This window comes from Chelmon rostratus, chromosome 23 (assembly GCF_017976325.1).
Source record: "Chelmon rostratus isolate fCheRos1 chromosome 23, fCheRos1.pri, whole genome shotgun sequence".
Classification (NCBI taxonomy): Eukaryota; Metazoa; Chordata; class Actinopteri; order Chaetodontiformes; family Chaetodontidae; genus Chelmon; species Chelmon rostratus.
The window spans coordinates 12,619,624-12,636,585 of NC_055680.1; the positions used below are offsets into that span (position 1 = coordinate 12,619,624).

Here is a 16,962-nt window from a genome sequence, read left to right on the forward strand (position 1 = left end):
TTTCTTCACGTTTTCTTTTTTTTTTGACAACTATTTTTATTGGTGAAAGTGGGCTGGGTACAGCATATTCATTTACATATCCGCATGTTTTTACTTCTACTGTAACTAGAACGTCACAACTCAAGAAGTAAGGAAAGAAAAAAGAGAGAAAACGAAAAAACAAACAAAAACATAAGAGAAAGAAAAACGAGGGTGTGAGAGGACTCGTCAGGGAGTTCAACAGCATTATTTAGTGGAGTGAGAGGAATAAACTGACACCAGCTTACTTCAAACATCAAGCTAGGACGGACAGATTATACATGTACAACCCTGATGCCGGAAAAGTTGGGACACCGTGTAAAACATAAATAAAAGCAGAATGCAATCATTTAGAAGAAGTTAAAGTGTTTTACAAAATGTTCCTGAGCCCATGTCTTTGTGCTGTTTTCAGGTGAGTATATGTCGCAAAGGATTAGCGCGTTATCACATTAGGTTTTACACAGCAACTGTTTTGGAATCACGGTTGAAGAAAACAGGCCAGAGATGCAATTCTTAGTCTGTAGAAAAACATCACATCATTCAAACTGATTGAACGGAGGCTGCTTTGGGAGATCTCCCTGCTTCTTTTGAAGAATGTTAGAGAGGCAGTTATATCTCTGTTTCAGGCTTTAACAAGGGTTCTGGTGGCACACCAATGGTTGTAGTAGTATACGTGAGACGGGAGCTGATGAATCAAGCAGTGGACAGGTTTGTGTGAAATGTGTGAGGTGCTTGGGGGCCACAATTTCTTTCTTTTTCAATCTTTTTATTGATTTTTGGGAGTCCTTCAGTATAGTAAGAGCAGTACAGCCAGTCCTCTTCCATGTCCGGGGAAATGTGGAACAGGTGGATATATGATAAATGAGCCCATGAGAGAGAATCTTAGTTTCTCCATCTTAATATTATGCAGAATTTCCTAAATCCATTGTGCTGGGGAAGAAGAGTGCCTCAACAGAAGTCTATTCTAATCATTTCTTAACCAAGACACAGACAATGTATCTCGTTCATCACATTTATTTGAGAAATTAATACACAGGTATAAAAAATAATAAACAAAAATCTGTTTATACACAAACTTCTCCAGACCTGTGAGCAATGATAAAGCCATCACTGCATGTTTTTGGGTTTGGAGATGACGCCGTCTGGGTAACGCTTCTTAAACCGAGCCACGACCTCAGGATCCAAGAGATGAATGCCATCAAGCTGGTTTCCAAGAGTTATCCTGCAAGTGGGGGGAAAAATGATGAATCGGGACATGTAAAATATGTAGGGCAGTTACTTGGCTTTTAAATTAAAGGTGCAATGTGTAAGACGTGGCCGGAAATCTAATTCGAAACGTCCGAAAAATGATATTATGAACAGAACGTGAGGAAGTAACAGTCTTCAGAGATATCTGCTGAAGTTAGCGTGCTAACCAGCTAACCCCAGCCCATCCTGTCTCGTAACACCACTTTGTACCTCAAGAGGTGATAGTCTGATAGTATATCTCACTGTAGTTTCAGCTGGAACATGTATGTGAGCGATGAGTTTGCTATGTTTCACAAGCTCTTTACTTTTTTTAGTCTAATAAATAAACAAAAAATTTACTCACAAATAGTCAAGAAGGGAAATATTGTTACACCTTATTAAACAGAAAAATACAACTGTACAACATCTGAATTAAGGTTTCTCTCTTTTATGGAATTAAGATGATCTTAAATAAAAAGGTAACTCATCCTAAAATACACTTCATTCTAACGAAAAGGAAACCAAAGAAAACTCACCGAAGCTGTCTTGATTTGTCTTTCTGCTGTTTGAATCACTGGCTCTGGTTTGGTCAAAATAAACCCTTAAGTCACAGAGTTCGATGTGAAAATATTCTGGCACTACGCGCTGCTGATAACCAAATTCACGCCTCTCCTGTCCCGGCCTGCTGTGTCTTGATTCTTGGTGGGTTAGCTGCTGTATCACCCTTGCCCTGTCATCAAACTGGCCCCCTTCGGTTTCGGAGGCTGTGTTTGGTCCCGATCCCGCCGTGTTTACCGACCCCTGCTAACGTTGCCCCCGGGCGTAAACAACAACACTATCCCGGCGTTCCGAGCTCTCGGCCGGCGCAGACTCCAGTCAGCTAATAGAGCCACTAGCTGCACAGCTACCTGAGCTAACTAGCTAAAAGAGTATATCATGAGCAGCAGTTAGCGGTTAATCTGGGGATATGCTGCCCCCTATTTGTCTGGAGTGACCTTCGACAGGTGGCCAGTTCTTACACATTGCACCTTTAAAGCATGACAGCATGTTACCAGTTGGGTTGGACGTTGTGGGGTCGGCCGAAAAGCTCGATCTTCCTGGTGCCGGGCGACAGTCTCTCTATCATGCCGTAGATCTCGTCTGGTTTGTGACTGGTGGAGCGGACCTGAGAGAGCGTTTGAAATGTAATGAAGACACGGAGTCTGTATCATATTACAGACCTTTTCAGGCTGTGGAAGTCATATGGGGATAAATACAAGTATGACAGTAATTACTTACCTCAGCCACAATTACGTCACAGTCCAAACCTCTGTTGAAGCCCTGAGGGTTTCCCTTCACACCCACCTGAAGAGGAACAAATCACATGGTTGATTTTACCAAAAAGAATGAGCCTGTAGCAGCTTGGTATCTTGCTTCTAGCTATGGGGCTGAACATGCAAAAAGCAGACACTCCTGATTAGATTGCAGCAGGATCATCCAGTATACAACAGTGACAGCATAATATATATATATATATATATAAGAGACAAATAAGGACAGTGGAAGACAAATATACCAGACAGTGCTCTTTCCCGTGGTTCAACCAATGGCCTGTCCTTCCTGTGCGGATGATTCTCTGAAGCTGGTTGGTTTTCACCCAAATGATTTCATCGACGCGCTCATAGCTGATAGAAGGGGAAAAAAGGTCAAATGGTGTCCCAACAAAATTATGTCTTAATGGTAGTTGATGCACAGCAGGAAAGACTTACCCCCAAAGACTGAGACATTCTCTGCCCAGCTCCATAGCCCTGCAAGACGAGACGTTGGGCAAATGAAAACTATATTAGCAGGTGCAGAACAAGAAGCCTGCTGTTCGTACTGCTAGATACCCACGACTACGACTTGATTTAACTGAGCAAGCTTTGGCTTTTTTGGGGAAAATTGCAAAAGGCACATTAGAAAAAAATACTGCGCAGAAAATGGAAAATAAGCACTTGTATATAGGGAGTATTATTCAAATTTAGATCAACTTTTGGTCACCACTGCAGAAAAGGTGTTTTTTGTTCAGGCTTCCTACTGAAAAAGCGACCAGGTAAGTTAGTGTTTAGTTCTTCTGCTTCTTGAGACTGTTTGGGTCATTGTAATTACCTGCCGGTGACCCAGAGGAAGAGGAAGCCGTCATCTTGCAGGATGGGGATGTTGAGCTTTCTCATCTCGTCGTCAGTCAGCGTGCCGTAGGGTAACTCCATGTGGATGTCCCACGGAGGGTCGGCCATCACCACAGCAAACTTCCCCAGGATGGACACGTCCAAGTAGCGGATGTCACAGCAGATCCACTGCAAACAGAAAGGCAATCTCCGTCAGCATCCATCCTTTCCTCACTCTTCCATCCTCATCCCTCCTCTCTTCCTCACCTGTGAGGGGAACAGTTTGCCCACGTTGCTGTCTGCGTCTCCCGCATGGAGTCCGAGCTCCGTGGCCCCGGCCTGGGGCCCCAGCAGGCTCCCCTCGGCCTCTGGGGGGCTGTCGATCTCATAGTGGACGTATTTGCACGTGTCCATGTGGAAACACGTGTTGAGGAAGGAGCAGTCGCCGAGGCTCTCGTCTGTGTGCTTGTTGATGATGCGACTGAATCAGAAAACACGTCACAAAATGAACCAGCAGTGTAAACAAGTTGTGTTTTTGACTTCCAAGGAAGGCAAAGAAAATTAAGAGAAATTTTATGCAGCAGAATATGTTTTGCTCCTTTCACATCTTATTATGCATCTTACGACCCCTGAGATGTATTCAGAGGCCTGACCACCAGGATTGGGAACGACTACCATCATTTAGGATGAAGAGAAACTCCACAAATGAGATATTTTGGGATTTCAAAAAATAACAAGATTATTATCTTTGCCATTTAATTAAATGAAACTGATAAAACTGCCAGAACATTGTCATAATATGGTCTCTCTACTGGGAGTAGTATTGTTTTTGGCCTTGGCTACAGTGACCTCCACAGGCCAAAGAGGGTATTTTTCTTTTTATCTTATCATTTTTTGCACATTTTATGCCTTTATTCAACTGTCAGTAGTAGAGAGATGACAGAAAATGAGGGGGAAGACAGACGGGGAATGACGTGCAGTGACATGACACTGCAGTTCATGGTCTGTGCCTAGACCCCAAAGCCACCAGGGTGCCCCCAGTGTATTTTTTAAACACTGACTAGAGATGCAAATGAACCATTTATCTGAAAATATTAAAAATCAGACCTGTGCAGTCGCGGATTTCCACTATGAAGTGTCTGACAGAAAGACTTTATCATGTGGAGGTGTCATAAATACAGAGAAGAAAAGTCTTAAAAGTGTGCTGCAGCAAACTGACCGGAAGTGTAACTTGGTGCATGGCTGAGGTGTGTCCCCGGAGCGCACGCACTCCTCTTTGGTCCCGTGGTCACAGAACTCCTGGACTTGAGCTCGGCCACGAGACCGGAACTTTTCAACGATGGACTGCTCCTTAGCTGTGCTGGCGTTAAGCAGCTCCAGAATCTCTCTGCTCACCTAGCATACAGAATAATCACATGACACCTTATCAGTAATCACACCTCCAAACTATCCTGCTTTAATTTCGTGTAATTTCAGCCAATTATGATAATTGTTGGAGACAAGAGGAGACACTGGTCACTACCTTCTTGCTCTGCTGCTCTTTAGTGGACTGTTGGTTTAGGAGGCTCTCGATCTCCATGTCCAAGTGAGACGACTGGCCTTTGCTGCTCCTGCCCTTCTTGTCGGCCCCGCTCCCTGACGCCAAAGGCCCTGCGAGCTGCGTGGAGGAAGCCGGCGTCAGAGAGGTGAAGGAAGTGTGCGGAGGAGAGGCAGAGCTCTGAAGCGAGGGCGAGAAGCCTGGAGCCCTTTTGTGGTGGCTCTGATCTTCTGCTTTTCTCTTGACTCCCATCCGCTGGGCTCCGGCACCAGACCCGATCATGGCCCATAGTTTCGTGTGGTCCACTGCTACCACAACAGAGGGGGAGGAAGTAGTAGAAGAAGAGGCTGAGGAGGGCTGGCGGACCTCGATGAGCTCCTGAGCGGAGAATTTTAGCAGCAGACTTTGGATGCATCCATGACTGACGGCTGTTTCAGACTGTAAGCGAGAATCCAACAGAACAGAAAAGATTTTAAAAACAGAAATATGAAGTTGTTAATATGACATTAAAGCCTTTCTGCGCTTAAGACAAAGACTCACGCTGTTGAGTTCATTTGTGATGGCAAGGGAGTCTATTGGCATCGAAAGACTAAGATCAGAGAGATATCCCAGCAGCCTCTTCTCTAGTTCGGGGTCTGGTGGTTTTTCAGTCTCTTCTTGAGGGGGGAAAGCCGCAGATGGAGCCGGGCTGTCACTCCTGGCTGTGGAGCCCTCTGTGCTGCTGCCACCGTCTGACCGAGACGAAACAGCAGAGGTTAACACCCTAATTTTGAAGAGGCTTGACAAGGTTTTCCAGGAATAGTGAAGTGAAACAATTACATGAAAACAAAGTCTGCTGTTACAGGTGTTTCATTTTGGTACTAAAATGCAACAAGACGTTCAAGGACATTCAAAACTATACAACACTGATGAAAACACTGATCTTGCTGAGACGCACACTTCAGTCTTCCTGCAGATGATATTAAATCACACAGTTTGGCAGCCTTACATCTAATTTATGGAGCTGAAATGATTAATCAATCAACAGAAAATTAACTGACAGTTTCTCATTATCAATTCTCTCAGTCATTTATCAAGTAAGGGGGAATAATTATTTGGTTCAAGTTTCTCAAACATCAGAAGTTTCTGTTTTGTTAAATGTAATTATAAATTGAATATCTTTAGATTTTAGAGTGTTGTATGGACAAAATAAACAATTTGAAAGCAAAACATTATCGGAAACTGATAATTTTTCTACTTTATTTATTTAAATTGTACAGATTAATGGTGAACTAATTAGGTGAACAAAATAATGGAAGGATTAATAGATAATGTCAATAATTAATAGCTGCAGCCTAAATATTATAACTATCAAAGAGCAGGAAAAATAACAACATAGAATCTCATTCAGAGCTGAAAACATTTGATTTTTGAACAAATTCTATCAAACAGCAAGACAAATAATTTACTTGTTAGGAGTTCCCTAGAAAACCAAAAAAAATCATCTTATTCTAACAAACATGATCCATTTTAGAACCGCGGAAGTTGCCACTTATCTTATACATTATTTGGCAATTAATCATGCACCTATTAAGGGAAGATTCAGTTTTAGGAAACAATTTTTAAAACACGGTGGCCTCGGGTAACAAAACATGGCCACTTGTCTTCATTCTTGACAATTAATGAACTTAATCATTTACTGATTAATCGCATGAGCACTCCACTGTTTACTTGAGAACAAAAACAACAGTTAGCTGCTGCTCGGCTGGTGCCCGCTCTCTGGACTGCACCTACCCGCGGACAGTTGTGCGGGGTCTTTCCGCCGCCGCTGCAGCCTCTCCCGCAGCGAGTCCAGCTGCTTCTTGTGCGCCTGAATGTTGCTCCATGTGTCCGACATGACGAGCTGGATTCAGTAGCAATAACAACACTGACACAAACCACAATCAACGGTAATTAGACAAAAGTTGAACACTCTCCGCCTTGTTATGAGCCAAGAATGTATGGTACGCAGAGAAAACGTGCCGGACTAGCATCTTGATTGAGAGATTGAACGTTCCGACTAACCGGTGGTGTGTAAACGAGCGGTCCTGTCGGAATTATAGGCAAACATACATGAATTATCAAAATTTATTGACACTGCACAAAGAGTTGTATTAAGACAGAAAAACTACTCAACAACAGCCTCTCTGTTCATTTGTGAAGAGGTTCCTTGTCGGGTTCCTTTTGGGTCCGGGTTACTCCGACTTCCGGTGTAACTGAAATTAAAAATCTGTTTCCCGTTTGCTAAAATTAATTGCATTCGTGCTGTTTCAGAAAATTAATGACAGGTTTCTGTTATCATGTGAACATTGAAACCATATATTTAATCCTTGTTTCGTAACTTGGTGCATTTTTCTCCACTCCAGTGGGTGTTCTTCGCTATCAGGCTACAGTACTCCTCTAAGCTAACGCAAAGATGGCGGAAGACGAGAAGAGCGGTGAGCCTGTGACAGACAAAAACGAACTGCAAATTATGAAGGTACATACTCTCAATTGTGTCACACGAATATTTAAAGCCACAAAGTATCTCTAACTTTCATTTTTTCCTAACTTCTAATAAGGTCAGTGTTGTGTCTCGTCGTAGTTTGCTTGCTGGACATCTCCTGAAAGACTCGTTACTATAACAACTGTCTGCAACTGTCACGCTAACAGACCTTTCTTAATGTTTAGCCTTTATGTTTGATATAATGTGATATTTATGTGTTCAAATTATTTTTTATGCGTAGAATGACCCCTTTCCTTTCACTCTTCTGCATTTAACTGCCTAGAAATGACTTAAAATATGCATGCCTGGGTTGCATCCATCCTACTTCTTGCTGAGTCACCAGATTATCAGTATGCCTGGAGACTTCTTAATGCATTTTATTTTCTGACACAACGGCAATTACATTCTATCACTGTCTTGTTTTAAAAGGGCACTCCAGCAATTAAGTATAGCATTTCCACAAATATAGACAAAATCAAAGCAACAGAGGCTCTGATACCCTGATTTTTAGTCAAGAACTGGAAAACACTGGGTCCTACAATTCCCATCATGCAACTCAAGTGTCTTTCATGAGACCCTCTCTGTCTGGTAAATTCCCACCTCTTTCAAACTCCAAACTCAGACTGTATGGCTGGGTCACTCTCGACAAACTGAGGGCCCAAGTCCTCCTACCTTCAAGGTTAAACAGTGGCTGCTACATACACATAGCCTTCCTATTATAGAATATGGATATCTGAATGATAATGTCTGCACCTTCAATTGAATTGGTGATTTTCACTGGGTGTCTTCTTCTCCCTTGTCTGCTTCTTTGAAAAGAAAAAAATGTTTTCTAATTCTTAGTACAAGGTTTCTTATTTATAGTTTTAGGTGGACAGAAATTGGCCAGGTGAAGGACTTCATCATTCCAGGCCTGACAGAGAATTATATTTTGTATTTTTCAATATATCTGAAAGCTGACAATAAACCAAACCAACCAAATTATCATAGTCATTTTACAAGGTTTCAAATTTGACAGTTTTATTATGTGACTTCTAGAAAAACAAGATCACAAAAATCCACTTGAAAAGTGGGTATCATGCAATGATTCTATGCAAACTAGTGTTGTACAGACAGGTCTTGCTGTGATGAATGTGCCTATTTTTCCTCTATTTTAGCTTTTGTTTTCCACCCTCCCATTACAGGAGCTTGTGGATGACCTGTATCATTTCAGAGATTGCTATTTTGAGACTCACAGTGTGGAGGAAGCTGGGAGGAAACAAAGCGATGTCGCTCAGGAGACAGAAAAGACTTTGAAGAAGCTGGAGGAGAAAGAAGGTGAGTGTTGTATTCATGCAACAGCACTTCAGTCTTTAATTTGCAGAACATTACTATACCCGCTGCATCTCTGTGCCTCCCACAGATCTTTTTAAACACAAAGCGGAGTTTCTGCTGCAGAAGGGCAGGTGTCTGAACGTGGCTCCTGACTTCAGTGCTGTAGCAGAAGAGTGCCTTTCCCGTGCTGTGAAGCTGGAGCCTGGTCTGGTCGATGGCTGGAACACATTGGGGGAACAGTACTGGAAAAAAGGAGACCTGATCGGTGCCAAGAACTGCTTCACTGGAGCCTTGCAACAGGTACAGTGAGGACAGGAAGAGGGAGGGATATGTTGTCAACTCAGTGAAGCATTGTTTCCGTTCTGCCCTTTAGCTTTGCACATAAAAAGCCATAATTCAAACGCCACATTCCTACATATGCAGCAATACTCGAGGTACTGTATTAGTGCACTTCTATTATCAATCTTGGCAGGTTTTCCTTAAATATAAACAGATCAGAATGGTATTTTTTAGAAATAACAAAAAAAAAAAACTGGGCCGACCTAATGAACTTAACTTAATCACTGAAAACTCCAGTGGAACTTCTTGATGCCACTCCATGCTAGGTTTCACTTATAAACTCATCTGTCCTCCATCTCTGTAGAGCAACAACAAGGTGTCTCTACGCAACCTGTCTATGGTGCTGAGACAGCTGCCTGCGGCCGACAGCGTCGCACATGGAAAGCAGGTGCTGGAGAGTGTGGACATGGCCCGACAAGCTGTCCAGCTGGATGTCACGGACGGGACATCCTGGTGTGAGTAGAGTGTCAGGGTACATTGGAAGCAGAGAATGTGATAGACGGTGTTGTGGGCAGGTGGTTGTGCTCTTTTTTTCTCTCTGTAATGAAGGAGCTTTTTGTTACAGTGATTCAGAGTTAGCGTTAAGTTATGACAATGATTGTTTCCAGTTTGACCTGGAAGTGAGAGGTCAACCTGTGAGACCGTTCCTGCTCCTTTCAAAATAATAGCTGCACCAGATGGAGGCAGAAAGGTGCACTTGGTGTCATCTTTACCATTTTAAACATTAATATGCATTCACAGTAAATGACTAAATAATGTTCAGTTTGTTGGCCAATTAGATTTTTGTTTGAAGTCATAAAAGTTTGGAAAATGCTTGATTTTATGTGTTCAAGGTTAGGAATATGCTTGAATTTGAGCATACTCTCAGAAAATGCTTGATTTTTAACATAATCTGGTGTTTCATCTACACAATCATGTAAACCAAAAATCTTTCCATATTTGTAATAACAGAGTCCCATTGTCATATTTGTTTGTCATCTTCCAGCATCATCATTGGCAGGCTACTCATGATAATAAAATGACTATTGGCTGTGGCTACTGAATTAAGGCGTTTTTTAGAACAGGTATGTGTCAAATCCACTCTCTCAAATATTTTGTGTATGTTATTGTTTTTACAGATATCCTGGGGAATGCCTATGTGTCCCTGTTTTTCACCTGCGGGCAGAAACCACAGTTGTCTCATCAAGCTCTAAGTGCCTATGCACAATCTGTGAGTACTGAGCACTGACCAAATATCTATCAGCACTAACTGCACTATTACTGTAATATTTTACTCCTCTATTTCCCTTGTGCAGGAGACCGTGGACAGAGCTGCCTCCTGTTACCCGGAGCTGCATTTCAACCGATCCACTCTGTTCCAGTATGAGGAGATGTTCATGTCTGCGCTTGGCGGCTACAGCCGAGCTGCGGCGCTCGACCCGGGCTGGGAGGAGCCTCCAGAGCGGGAGAAGCAGCTGCTGGAGTATCTGAAGAAAGTCACTGAACTCATACAGAACAAGGTGGGGAAAAAGGCATTGCACATTCTCACAATCCCTGCAACTGTCTGTGATATCTGGTTTGCCAGTTTATTAACTGCTGAGAAATTATTAAAACATACTGTCATATCAAACTTTCAGCGAGTTTCCAGTTTTAGCAGATTTTATTTTATAATTGAGGGAGAAATGTAGAAATGCACAAATAAATGAAAAAAAGCAGGTTGAAATTATGTTATTAGGAAAAACAAATATGTATCCGCCTGCACTTCTAAATGTGTTATATGAAGTGTATGTATTTTACTGATAGCATCACCTCCTTTTGTTTTATTGTATAATATATCTATTCTGTATAGTCTTATGTTTCTTTTTTTATATGTAATACATTTTTGTATAAAATAATATCTTTGAGCCTGTTAGTGTCCACTGTTATGAACATCTAGATGGCATAATGATTTAATAATTCACCACAAGGTGGCAGCAAAGCACAGCCACATCTCTTGTTGTGTACTGAACCTACAGTATGTCCTTCTCTTCAGGGGAAGGTGAAGGCGCGTCGGTTACGGACCATGCTCTCAAACCTCAGTACGTCGGCCTTGGGTCCTTGCTCCTCCCCTCAGTTCTGTTCCCCAACAGGCCGTGTCGGTAGCCTGGAACCCCGAACTCTTTCCTCCCTCACGCACGGCCACAATGTTGGGGTGGCCGCCCTGGGCAAAGTGGTGTTCAGCCTGGCCCCCGAGGGTCGCATGGCCTTGTGAGTGCAGATTATTTTTTATCATTATCCAGATGTTGTTTGCTCCAGTCTTGGTACGATCGTGGAGAAAAAAAATTGTGAATTTTTTTTTCCTGCAGCACGTTTGGCATGGTGGACAGCGAGGAGACATGTATAGTGGTGATGGTATACAACACAGCGGACAGCTGGGGCGTCCTGATAGGAGACACTGTAGCCATTCCTGAACCTCAAGTCAAGCGACACAGTATAACACACAAAGATGAGGTCAGTGTTTCATGCATGTAGTTCAACATATAAAATAATCTTTCTAATAATAATAATAATAAATAACCTAAGTGGTCGAACGTTCTGTTTCCTCTCTCCGGCAGTCTTTTGACTTCAGAAGTATACGAGTGGACTCTCCTCTGCTCCTCATTGTCAATGGCAAGAAACAAAACATCCAAAGTCAGATTGCTGCCTCTGTCAGCTACAAGTCCCAGAGCAAATGAGCTGAAGAGAGCAGGAGGACCAAATTTTTTTTCTCTGGATTTTGAAGAAGAGTTTGGATCGTTATAGAAATGTGAAGGTTCCAAAGTTCGTGCCTGCGTTATGTGTTGTTTTGTAAATAGAATTCATCCCGTTACTTTGTCTTTAGAGAGACTGTTTGTTTATATTTATAAATATTCCTTTTTTGTATTATGCTTTGGTAAATGAATGATCCTGTGATGATGAAAGTGCGATGTCAGAATTGTGACTTCAGTTTTCCATGAAAGAAATCCGTTTGTCTTCAACATGTTGTTTGTGTGTTGTCTTACAAACAGCAGTTTTCAAACAAATGACACACTGTCTTACTTTCGGTGAATCTGACACAATCTACATTAATAGAGAAGACTGTAAGGCAGTGCTCTGTAAACAAAGAGTAACATTGCCAAAGTACTTCTTTACACAAATATATGCTGAAGTATAGACCAGGGCTAAAAGTTGAACATTAGATTTCAGTTCAATATTTGTTATTTTTAGCCAAAAACATATTTATAGTGCAAAATGTCAATACTATGCACTCAAGGCAAATCCCAGCAACTAAATTAATACTTGAACAACAGAACACTTTGTTAACATGTATAAATGAATGTGGTTAAGTTAGTGTTTCAGAGTCACTATGAAACCTGTTCCTGTCTCAGTGCTTCTTCATGAAGGGCCGGCCTCTCTCCCTGGTGGGGGAGCTGAACTGGAAGAAAGTCTTGGCTCCATCAGCCTCCAGGCAGGAGAAGAATCTGTTGTCCCCGTCAGGGCCCATGGAGAGGAACTGAGGGCTTCTCTGGGGAGTTGCCTGCCGAGCCACCCCTGGGTGACACGCAAGGGGTTGACGGATGTCTCTCATTGTTTTACTGAGTTAAATTCCCTTACATAGACAATCAGCTCATTACCCCTACTGTTCTTTCTTGATGAGCACTTCTTGACAAAACACCTACAGCTGTGTCTTCCTTTAAGCCATTCAGTGTTATTCTCTCTGGGCTTCCTTCCTTTTCTCATTAATCAGTGCGAGTACAACTGATTTAATAAAAGCATTCATCTCTCAGAGAGAAAAACACATGATCTTTCATCTATTTTGCTGCATATTAAAGGTTAATACTTTTTTTAATAAGAAGCTGACATTTTCCAAAACCAGCAGTATCCGCTGTTGTTCATGTAACAGTTAGTATAAAGCTTACTTCTTTTCATGCCAAACATATTGTTTTGAGCTGCAACTAATAGTCATCATTATCATTAATCATGATTAATTCATCAATCGATTTGTTATTAAGTCTACAAAATGTAAATTGAATAAATGCCTATTGCAGCAATATGAGCTGATGTCCAACAGTCCAAAAACAAGTAGTAATTTTTTGTCGACTAATCGCCTCAGGATGAATGTTTTTCGCATTTGAATGGTAAATTATCTCATAAACAGCTACTTAAGGATTAAATAATTGTTACTTTAAAAATCGTATGGTTTTCGTGACATCTGACTTTTCAATATTAAAAAACATTGCTAATAAGTCAGTGTTTAAAAGGGGTTTTCCCCATATTCAAAAGCAAATCAAAAAGTGAAAATTATACATATATTACTTCATACTTGTGACTTCCTTGTTTATAAAGAGCAAGTTTTAAACAATGTCAACACTGTATGGAAGGGCAGAATTTGTGGCCTCATTCATAAACTCCAACAATCTACATCTCCTACTGTGAAACTGCACAAGACCAAGCCTCCGCTGTTTGAAGAGTGTACCTTTAAAGTTGTAAAGGCATCGATCTATGTTCAAATTACTGGTCTTACCAGTGCTGAAGTCCTGATGTGCTGGTTGTGACAGCATGTCTCTCTCCCCCACACCCACCACCATGTTGCGCAGCCTCAGAGAGTCATATAGGCCCTGCAGTTTCTGGTACTGTCTGTTTCTCTCCATCAGCCTCTCGGACACCTCGCTGTACTTCCTTTTATACTCTTCCATCACCTGAAAGAAACAAGGTTTTATACATTTCTATGTAGTCTTCTGAACTTGTTTCTTTCTAAATCTTTGTACAATCTTATATTGGGTGTAACACATTACAGTATCATAACGGTATTTCTTAACAGGTCAGAGACCATGTTTAAGCTATTTTTTACCAAAAAGTGGGCTAAGCAAATCAGTTTGGCACTGCTTTCATTTCAAATGTGACATTGTGAATCTGAACTTGAGTTTAATAAGTGTGGCTTACCTTCTTCAGGGAGGCGATTTCCCCCCTCATGGCGGTAAGCTCCAGGTCTCTGGACTGGTTCTGCTGGGACAACACCTTCTCCATCTGCTTCAGCTGTGCCTCTGCCCGTGACAGACTATACTCTTGATACATACGCTCCTGATAGACCTATTTACAAAGATGTTTACAAAGGTAGTTTATAGGAAAAGAGAAGATAACAATATTGACAGAGACAGTGAAAAGACTAGCACTGTGTTCTTATACATACAGACAGAAAAATATTTGACCTGATAGCTCCAGAAGGCCAGAGCACGGGCACTGATGTCCAGAACTGTGTCAGGTCGCAGACCTGCCAGCACCATGGCTTTGTACTCCTCGGAGGGCGACAGCTCGGTCCTCACAATGTCCAGCTTCCCAGACAGCGCAGAGGAGCAGGCCGGGCAGATGGCAGGGGAGCGGCTGAACTCACCGGACCCGTGCTGATCACAGAAAACGTGCGAGCAAGCTGTGACCCAGGCAAAGCCATTCAGCTTGGTCCGACACTTTGGGAAGTTACACAGGAGGGTGTCGTCGCAGAGAGACATGGGCGTGACTATGGGAAGTACAGTAACATTTCAATAATAGGGATATGGGTAATAGGTAAGTCTTACAGTGAAGGTTCTGTAATGCAAACACATGCGCCCTGAGTTTGAAAGATGATAAACTATGACATAGTAAAGCCAATAAAAAATCTGTTTGATGAAGAGGCTTTTAAATTAGCATTTCTTGACAAGGCCAAGCCTGTGTGGGAGGTTATCACACATCCTACGGTCCTGGACATCGAATTTTAGGAGGTCAAGAATTCAATTTCCCTTTTAAGAGAATTTGGGGACTCAAAATCACCAGGCTTTGTTATATTTTGGAGTGTGTGTGTGTGTGTGAATTTAGCTATTTTATGCATTGGCAAAGATTCCCCTTCCCCTTATTTTCCCTAGGATAAAACATTATTTTACAGTGATTACAATCAGATATGACAGAGGATATATCCTGACTCCTTGTCTTATGAAAGAAAAAACTCAAATGCTTGGCCAACTGCCTTTCAGTGCTCTTTAATCCTAAAACTGAGCAACAGTTAGAAAACTTCCATTAAATAACAATACATAAATGTTTTGCTGATGGCAAGTGAGTCAATTAGCTAGCTACAGCATAAACTATAGCTAACTATGGGGAAATTTTTGAGTAACTTTCCACTCACTTTTGATTTCTAATCTATTTCAATGAGCAATAAAACACTCCAAATATCATAAGTTGGTTGCGTGAGGTAGGACATGCGTATCTATCTTAAATTTATCTTACGGAGCTAGCTTAATGGCACTTCAACTGCGGTTAAATTTTAGCAATACCAGGCTAGCAGGTCCAGAGCTAAACTGTTATGTCCACTTTCTGTTCACTAGCTGCCTTTTGAAAGACACAACTTTGACTTTCAAAAATATATTTTCTGTCAAACTTACCGTAATCTTAAAAGGATAATCCAGTTATCACGTTATTGTTATGTTAATTTCGAAGGATGCACAATTTACCGGTTAGTCATTTTTTGAAAAACTTTATTGAGACACAACAAACATAACATACATAACAAACAGGAGAACAGTCCACGTTTGCATACACGGCTGAAGGTCGAGAAACAAAAAGCCTAAATGACTATCTTGTAAAGCTTATGAAGGTTATATATTTTGACAGCTTCTTTGTTTATACGTTTGGAAATAGAAGACATGTATTGTTTGATTGGACAGTCTGTTAAAAAAAATGGCTTTTTGCCTGTGAAAATTGATATGTGAATATAAAAGTTGGTCACAATAAATTAAATCAAATAGAAATTTCTGTCATAATCAGTGAATCCAAGCAACACATTTTCCCACATCTTACAAGTTAGTCCTTCACTTTGCAGGCAACAGCAGGTGACGCTATATGAATACTGTAACGTGATTGGCTGATTGCATCTCAAAATCTCAGTGGTAAAATCTCAAACCTTTATTTCAAATAATAAAAAAGGTCTAAAGAGAGAGAAAAGAGTTTTTCCTTTGAGCCATTCTGATTATTGGGTATTTTTATATATTGTATTTATATGCTGACTACTTTTCCTTAGTTGAAAATTTCAAATTCCAGCAGTAGTGCTGCTTCAGTGGTGGGATGTAAATAAGTACACCATACTTACCTGTAGGGCTACTTTACTGCAATATTCCACTATATATATTTCACAGCTTGAGCTACTATACTTTACAAATTAACATTCTTGCATCTTAAACACAGGAATAGCTCATAAAACATGATATTTTGTTAAAATTCAACTACCTAACACTAAAGTACAACTGAAACAATCAGTCAATTAATTGGCAACTATTTTTGTAAGTGTAATGTCATTTTTCATGCAAAAGCATTTCTTAGTTCCAGCTTCATAAACCTGGAGATTTGTTGCTTTTCCTTTGAATTATTTGAATAATTCAATCAATTTTTAATTAAGTGGAATTTTGTACTATCAGCTGAACAAAACAAGCAAGGTGCTAAACTGAAGTGATCCAAAAACTTTACCTTTACACCAGCATTCTGTATTTATTTTCCAGGTGATGCTAATAAGCCACAGTCAGACGCTTCACTAAGCAAAACAAACAGTAACCCCTCAGATAAACACGGCAGTTCCTTCCCCTAAATCAAATAATGCCCCATTTTCTTGCATGGCCTCTGAGTGGATATATGTATAATATGAGACACCTACTTAAATATAACCCTCCTCCTCCTCCTCCTCCTCCACCACCTCCTCCCACTTTTTTCTCTCCCTCTTTTATCCATTTCTCCACGTGGTACAGGAGTAAAGGCGGGGGGTGAAAGAGGGGCATTGTGCTTTGCAGCAGTGGATCCGGGGGTTCATAGTGAGAGAGGGGAGATGCTCACTCAACTGTGTCCAGCACGCCATTGTCAAAGATTCCCATCTATTCTCTGCCTTTTAAATAGAGCTCCAGTGTAAG

At 41.3% G+C, this 16,962-nt stretch overlaps 3 protein-coding genes across 3 annotated transcripts; 1 reads left to right on the top strand and 2 right to left on the bottom strand.

The window, feature by feature from the left end:
* Positions 1 to 55: 55 nt before the first annotated feature.
* mettl3 (methyltransferase like 3) lies at positions 56 to 6,884 on the bottom strand. Its single transcript, XM_041965382.1, has 11 exons — positions 6,682 to 6,884; positions 5,449 to 5,639; positions 4,894 to 5,346; positions 4,591 to 4,766; positions 3,639 to 3,852; positions 3,373 to 3,560; positions 2,994 to 3,032; positions 2,801 to 2,909; positions 2,524 to 2,589; positions 2,298 to 2,410; positions 56 to 1,240 (listed from the first exon to the last, which is right to left on the bottom strand). The coding sequence occupies exons 1-11, from the start codon at positions 6,782 to 6,784 to the stop codon at positions 1,126 to 1,128; spliced, it is 1,767 nt and encodes a 588-aa protein (XP_041821316.1). The 5' UTR covers positions 6,785 to 6,884; the 3' UTR covers positions 56 to 1,125.
* Positions 6,885 to 7,108: 224 nt separating this feature from the next.
* On the top strand, positions 7,109 to 12,954 carry ttc5 (tetratricopeptide repeat domain 5). Its single transcript, XM_041965383.1, has 9 exons — positions 7,109 to 7,405; positions 8,593 to 8,725; positions 8,811 to 9,022; positions 9,366 to 9,516; positions 10,180 to 10,271; positions 10,357 to 10,560; positions 11,073 to 11,287; positions 11,386 to 11,530; positions 11,635 to 12,954. The coding sequence occupies exons 1-9, from the start codon at positions 7,343 to 7,345 to the stop codon at positions 11,752 to 11,754; spliced, it is 1,335 nt and encodes a 444-aa protein (XP_041821317.1). The 5' UTR covers positions 7,109 to 7,342; the 3' UTR covers positions 11,755 to 12,954.
* LOC121626719 (E3 ubiquitin-protein ligase CCNB1IP1) lies at positions 12,423 to 15,521 on the bottom strand. The gene is made up of 5 exons (XM_041965384.1): positions 15,451 to 15,521; positions 14,248 to 14,552; positions 13,982 to 14,128; positions 13,563 to 13,737; positions 12,423 to 12,589 (listed from the first exon to the last, which is right to left on the bottom strand). The coding sequence occupies exons 2-5, from the start codon at positions 14,542 to 14,544 to the stop codon at positions 12,423 to 12,425; spliced, it is 786 nt and encodes a 261-aa protein (XP_041821318.1). The 5' UTR covers positions 14,545 to 14,552; positions 15,451 to 15,521.
* Between the last annotated feature and the right edge of the window lie 1,441 nt (positions 15,522 to 16,962).

Bases quoted from the DNA above. Each gene is read 5' to 3' on its own strand.
- LOC121626719 (XM_041965384.1), bottom strand. From the start codon at position 14,544: ATGTCTCTCTGCGACGACACCCTCCTGTGTAACTTCCCAAAGTGTCGG. The intron at 14,129-14,247 runs GTCAAATATTTT...CTTTGTAAATAG, and splicing joins TGGCCTTCTGGAGCTATCAG to GTCTATCAGGAGCGTATGTA. The intron at 12,590-13,562 runs GTAAGACCAGTA...CGTGTCACCCAG, and splicing joins ACATCAGGACTTCAGCACTG to GGGTGGCTCGGCAGGCAACT.
- mettl3 (XM_041965382.1), bottom strand. From the start codon at position 6,784: ATGTCGGACACATGGAGCAACATTCAGGCGCACAAGAAGCAGCTGGAC. The intron at 2,910-2,993 runs GTAAGTCTTTCC...CCCTTCTATCAG, and splicing joins GAATGTCTCAGTCTTTGGGG to CTATGAGCGCGTCGATGAAA. The intron at 2,411-2,523 runs GTAAGTAATTAC...ACGCTCTCTCAG, and splicing joins GTGACGTAATTGTGGCTGAG to GTCCGCTCCACCAGTCACAA.
- ttc5 (XM_041965383.1), top strand. From the start codon at position 7,343: ATGGCGGAAGACGAGAAGAGCGGTGAGCCTGTGACAGACAAAAACGAA. The intron at 7,406-8,592 runs GTACATACTCTC...CTCCCATTACAG, and splicing joins ACGAACTGCAAATTATGAAG to GAGCTTGTGGATGACCTGTA. The intron at 11,531-11,634 runs GTCAGTGTTTCA...TCTCTCCGGCAG, and splicing joins GTATAACACACAAAGATGAG to TCTTTTGACTTCAGAAGTAT.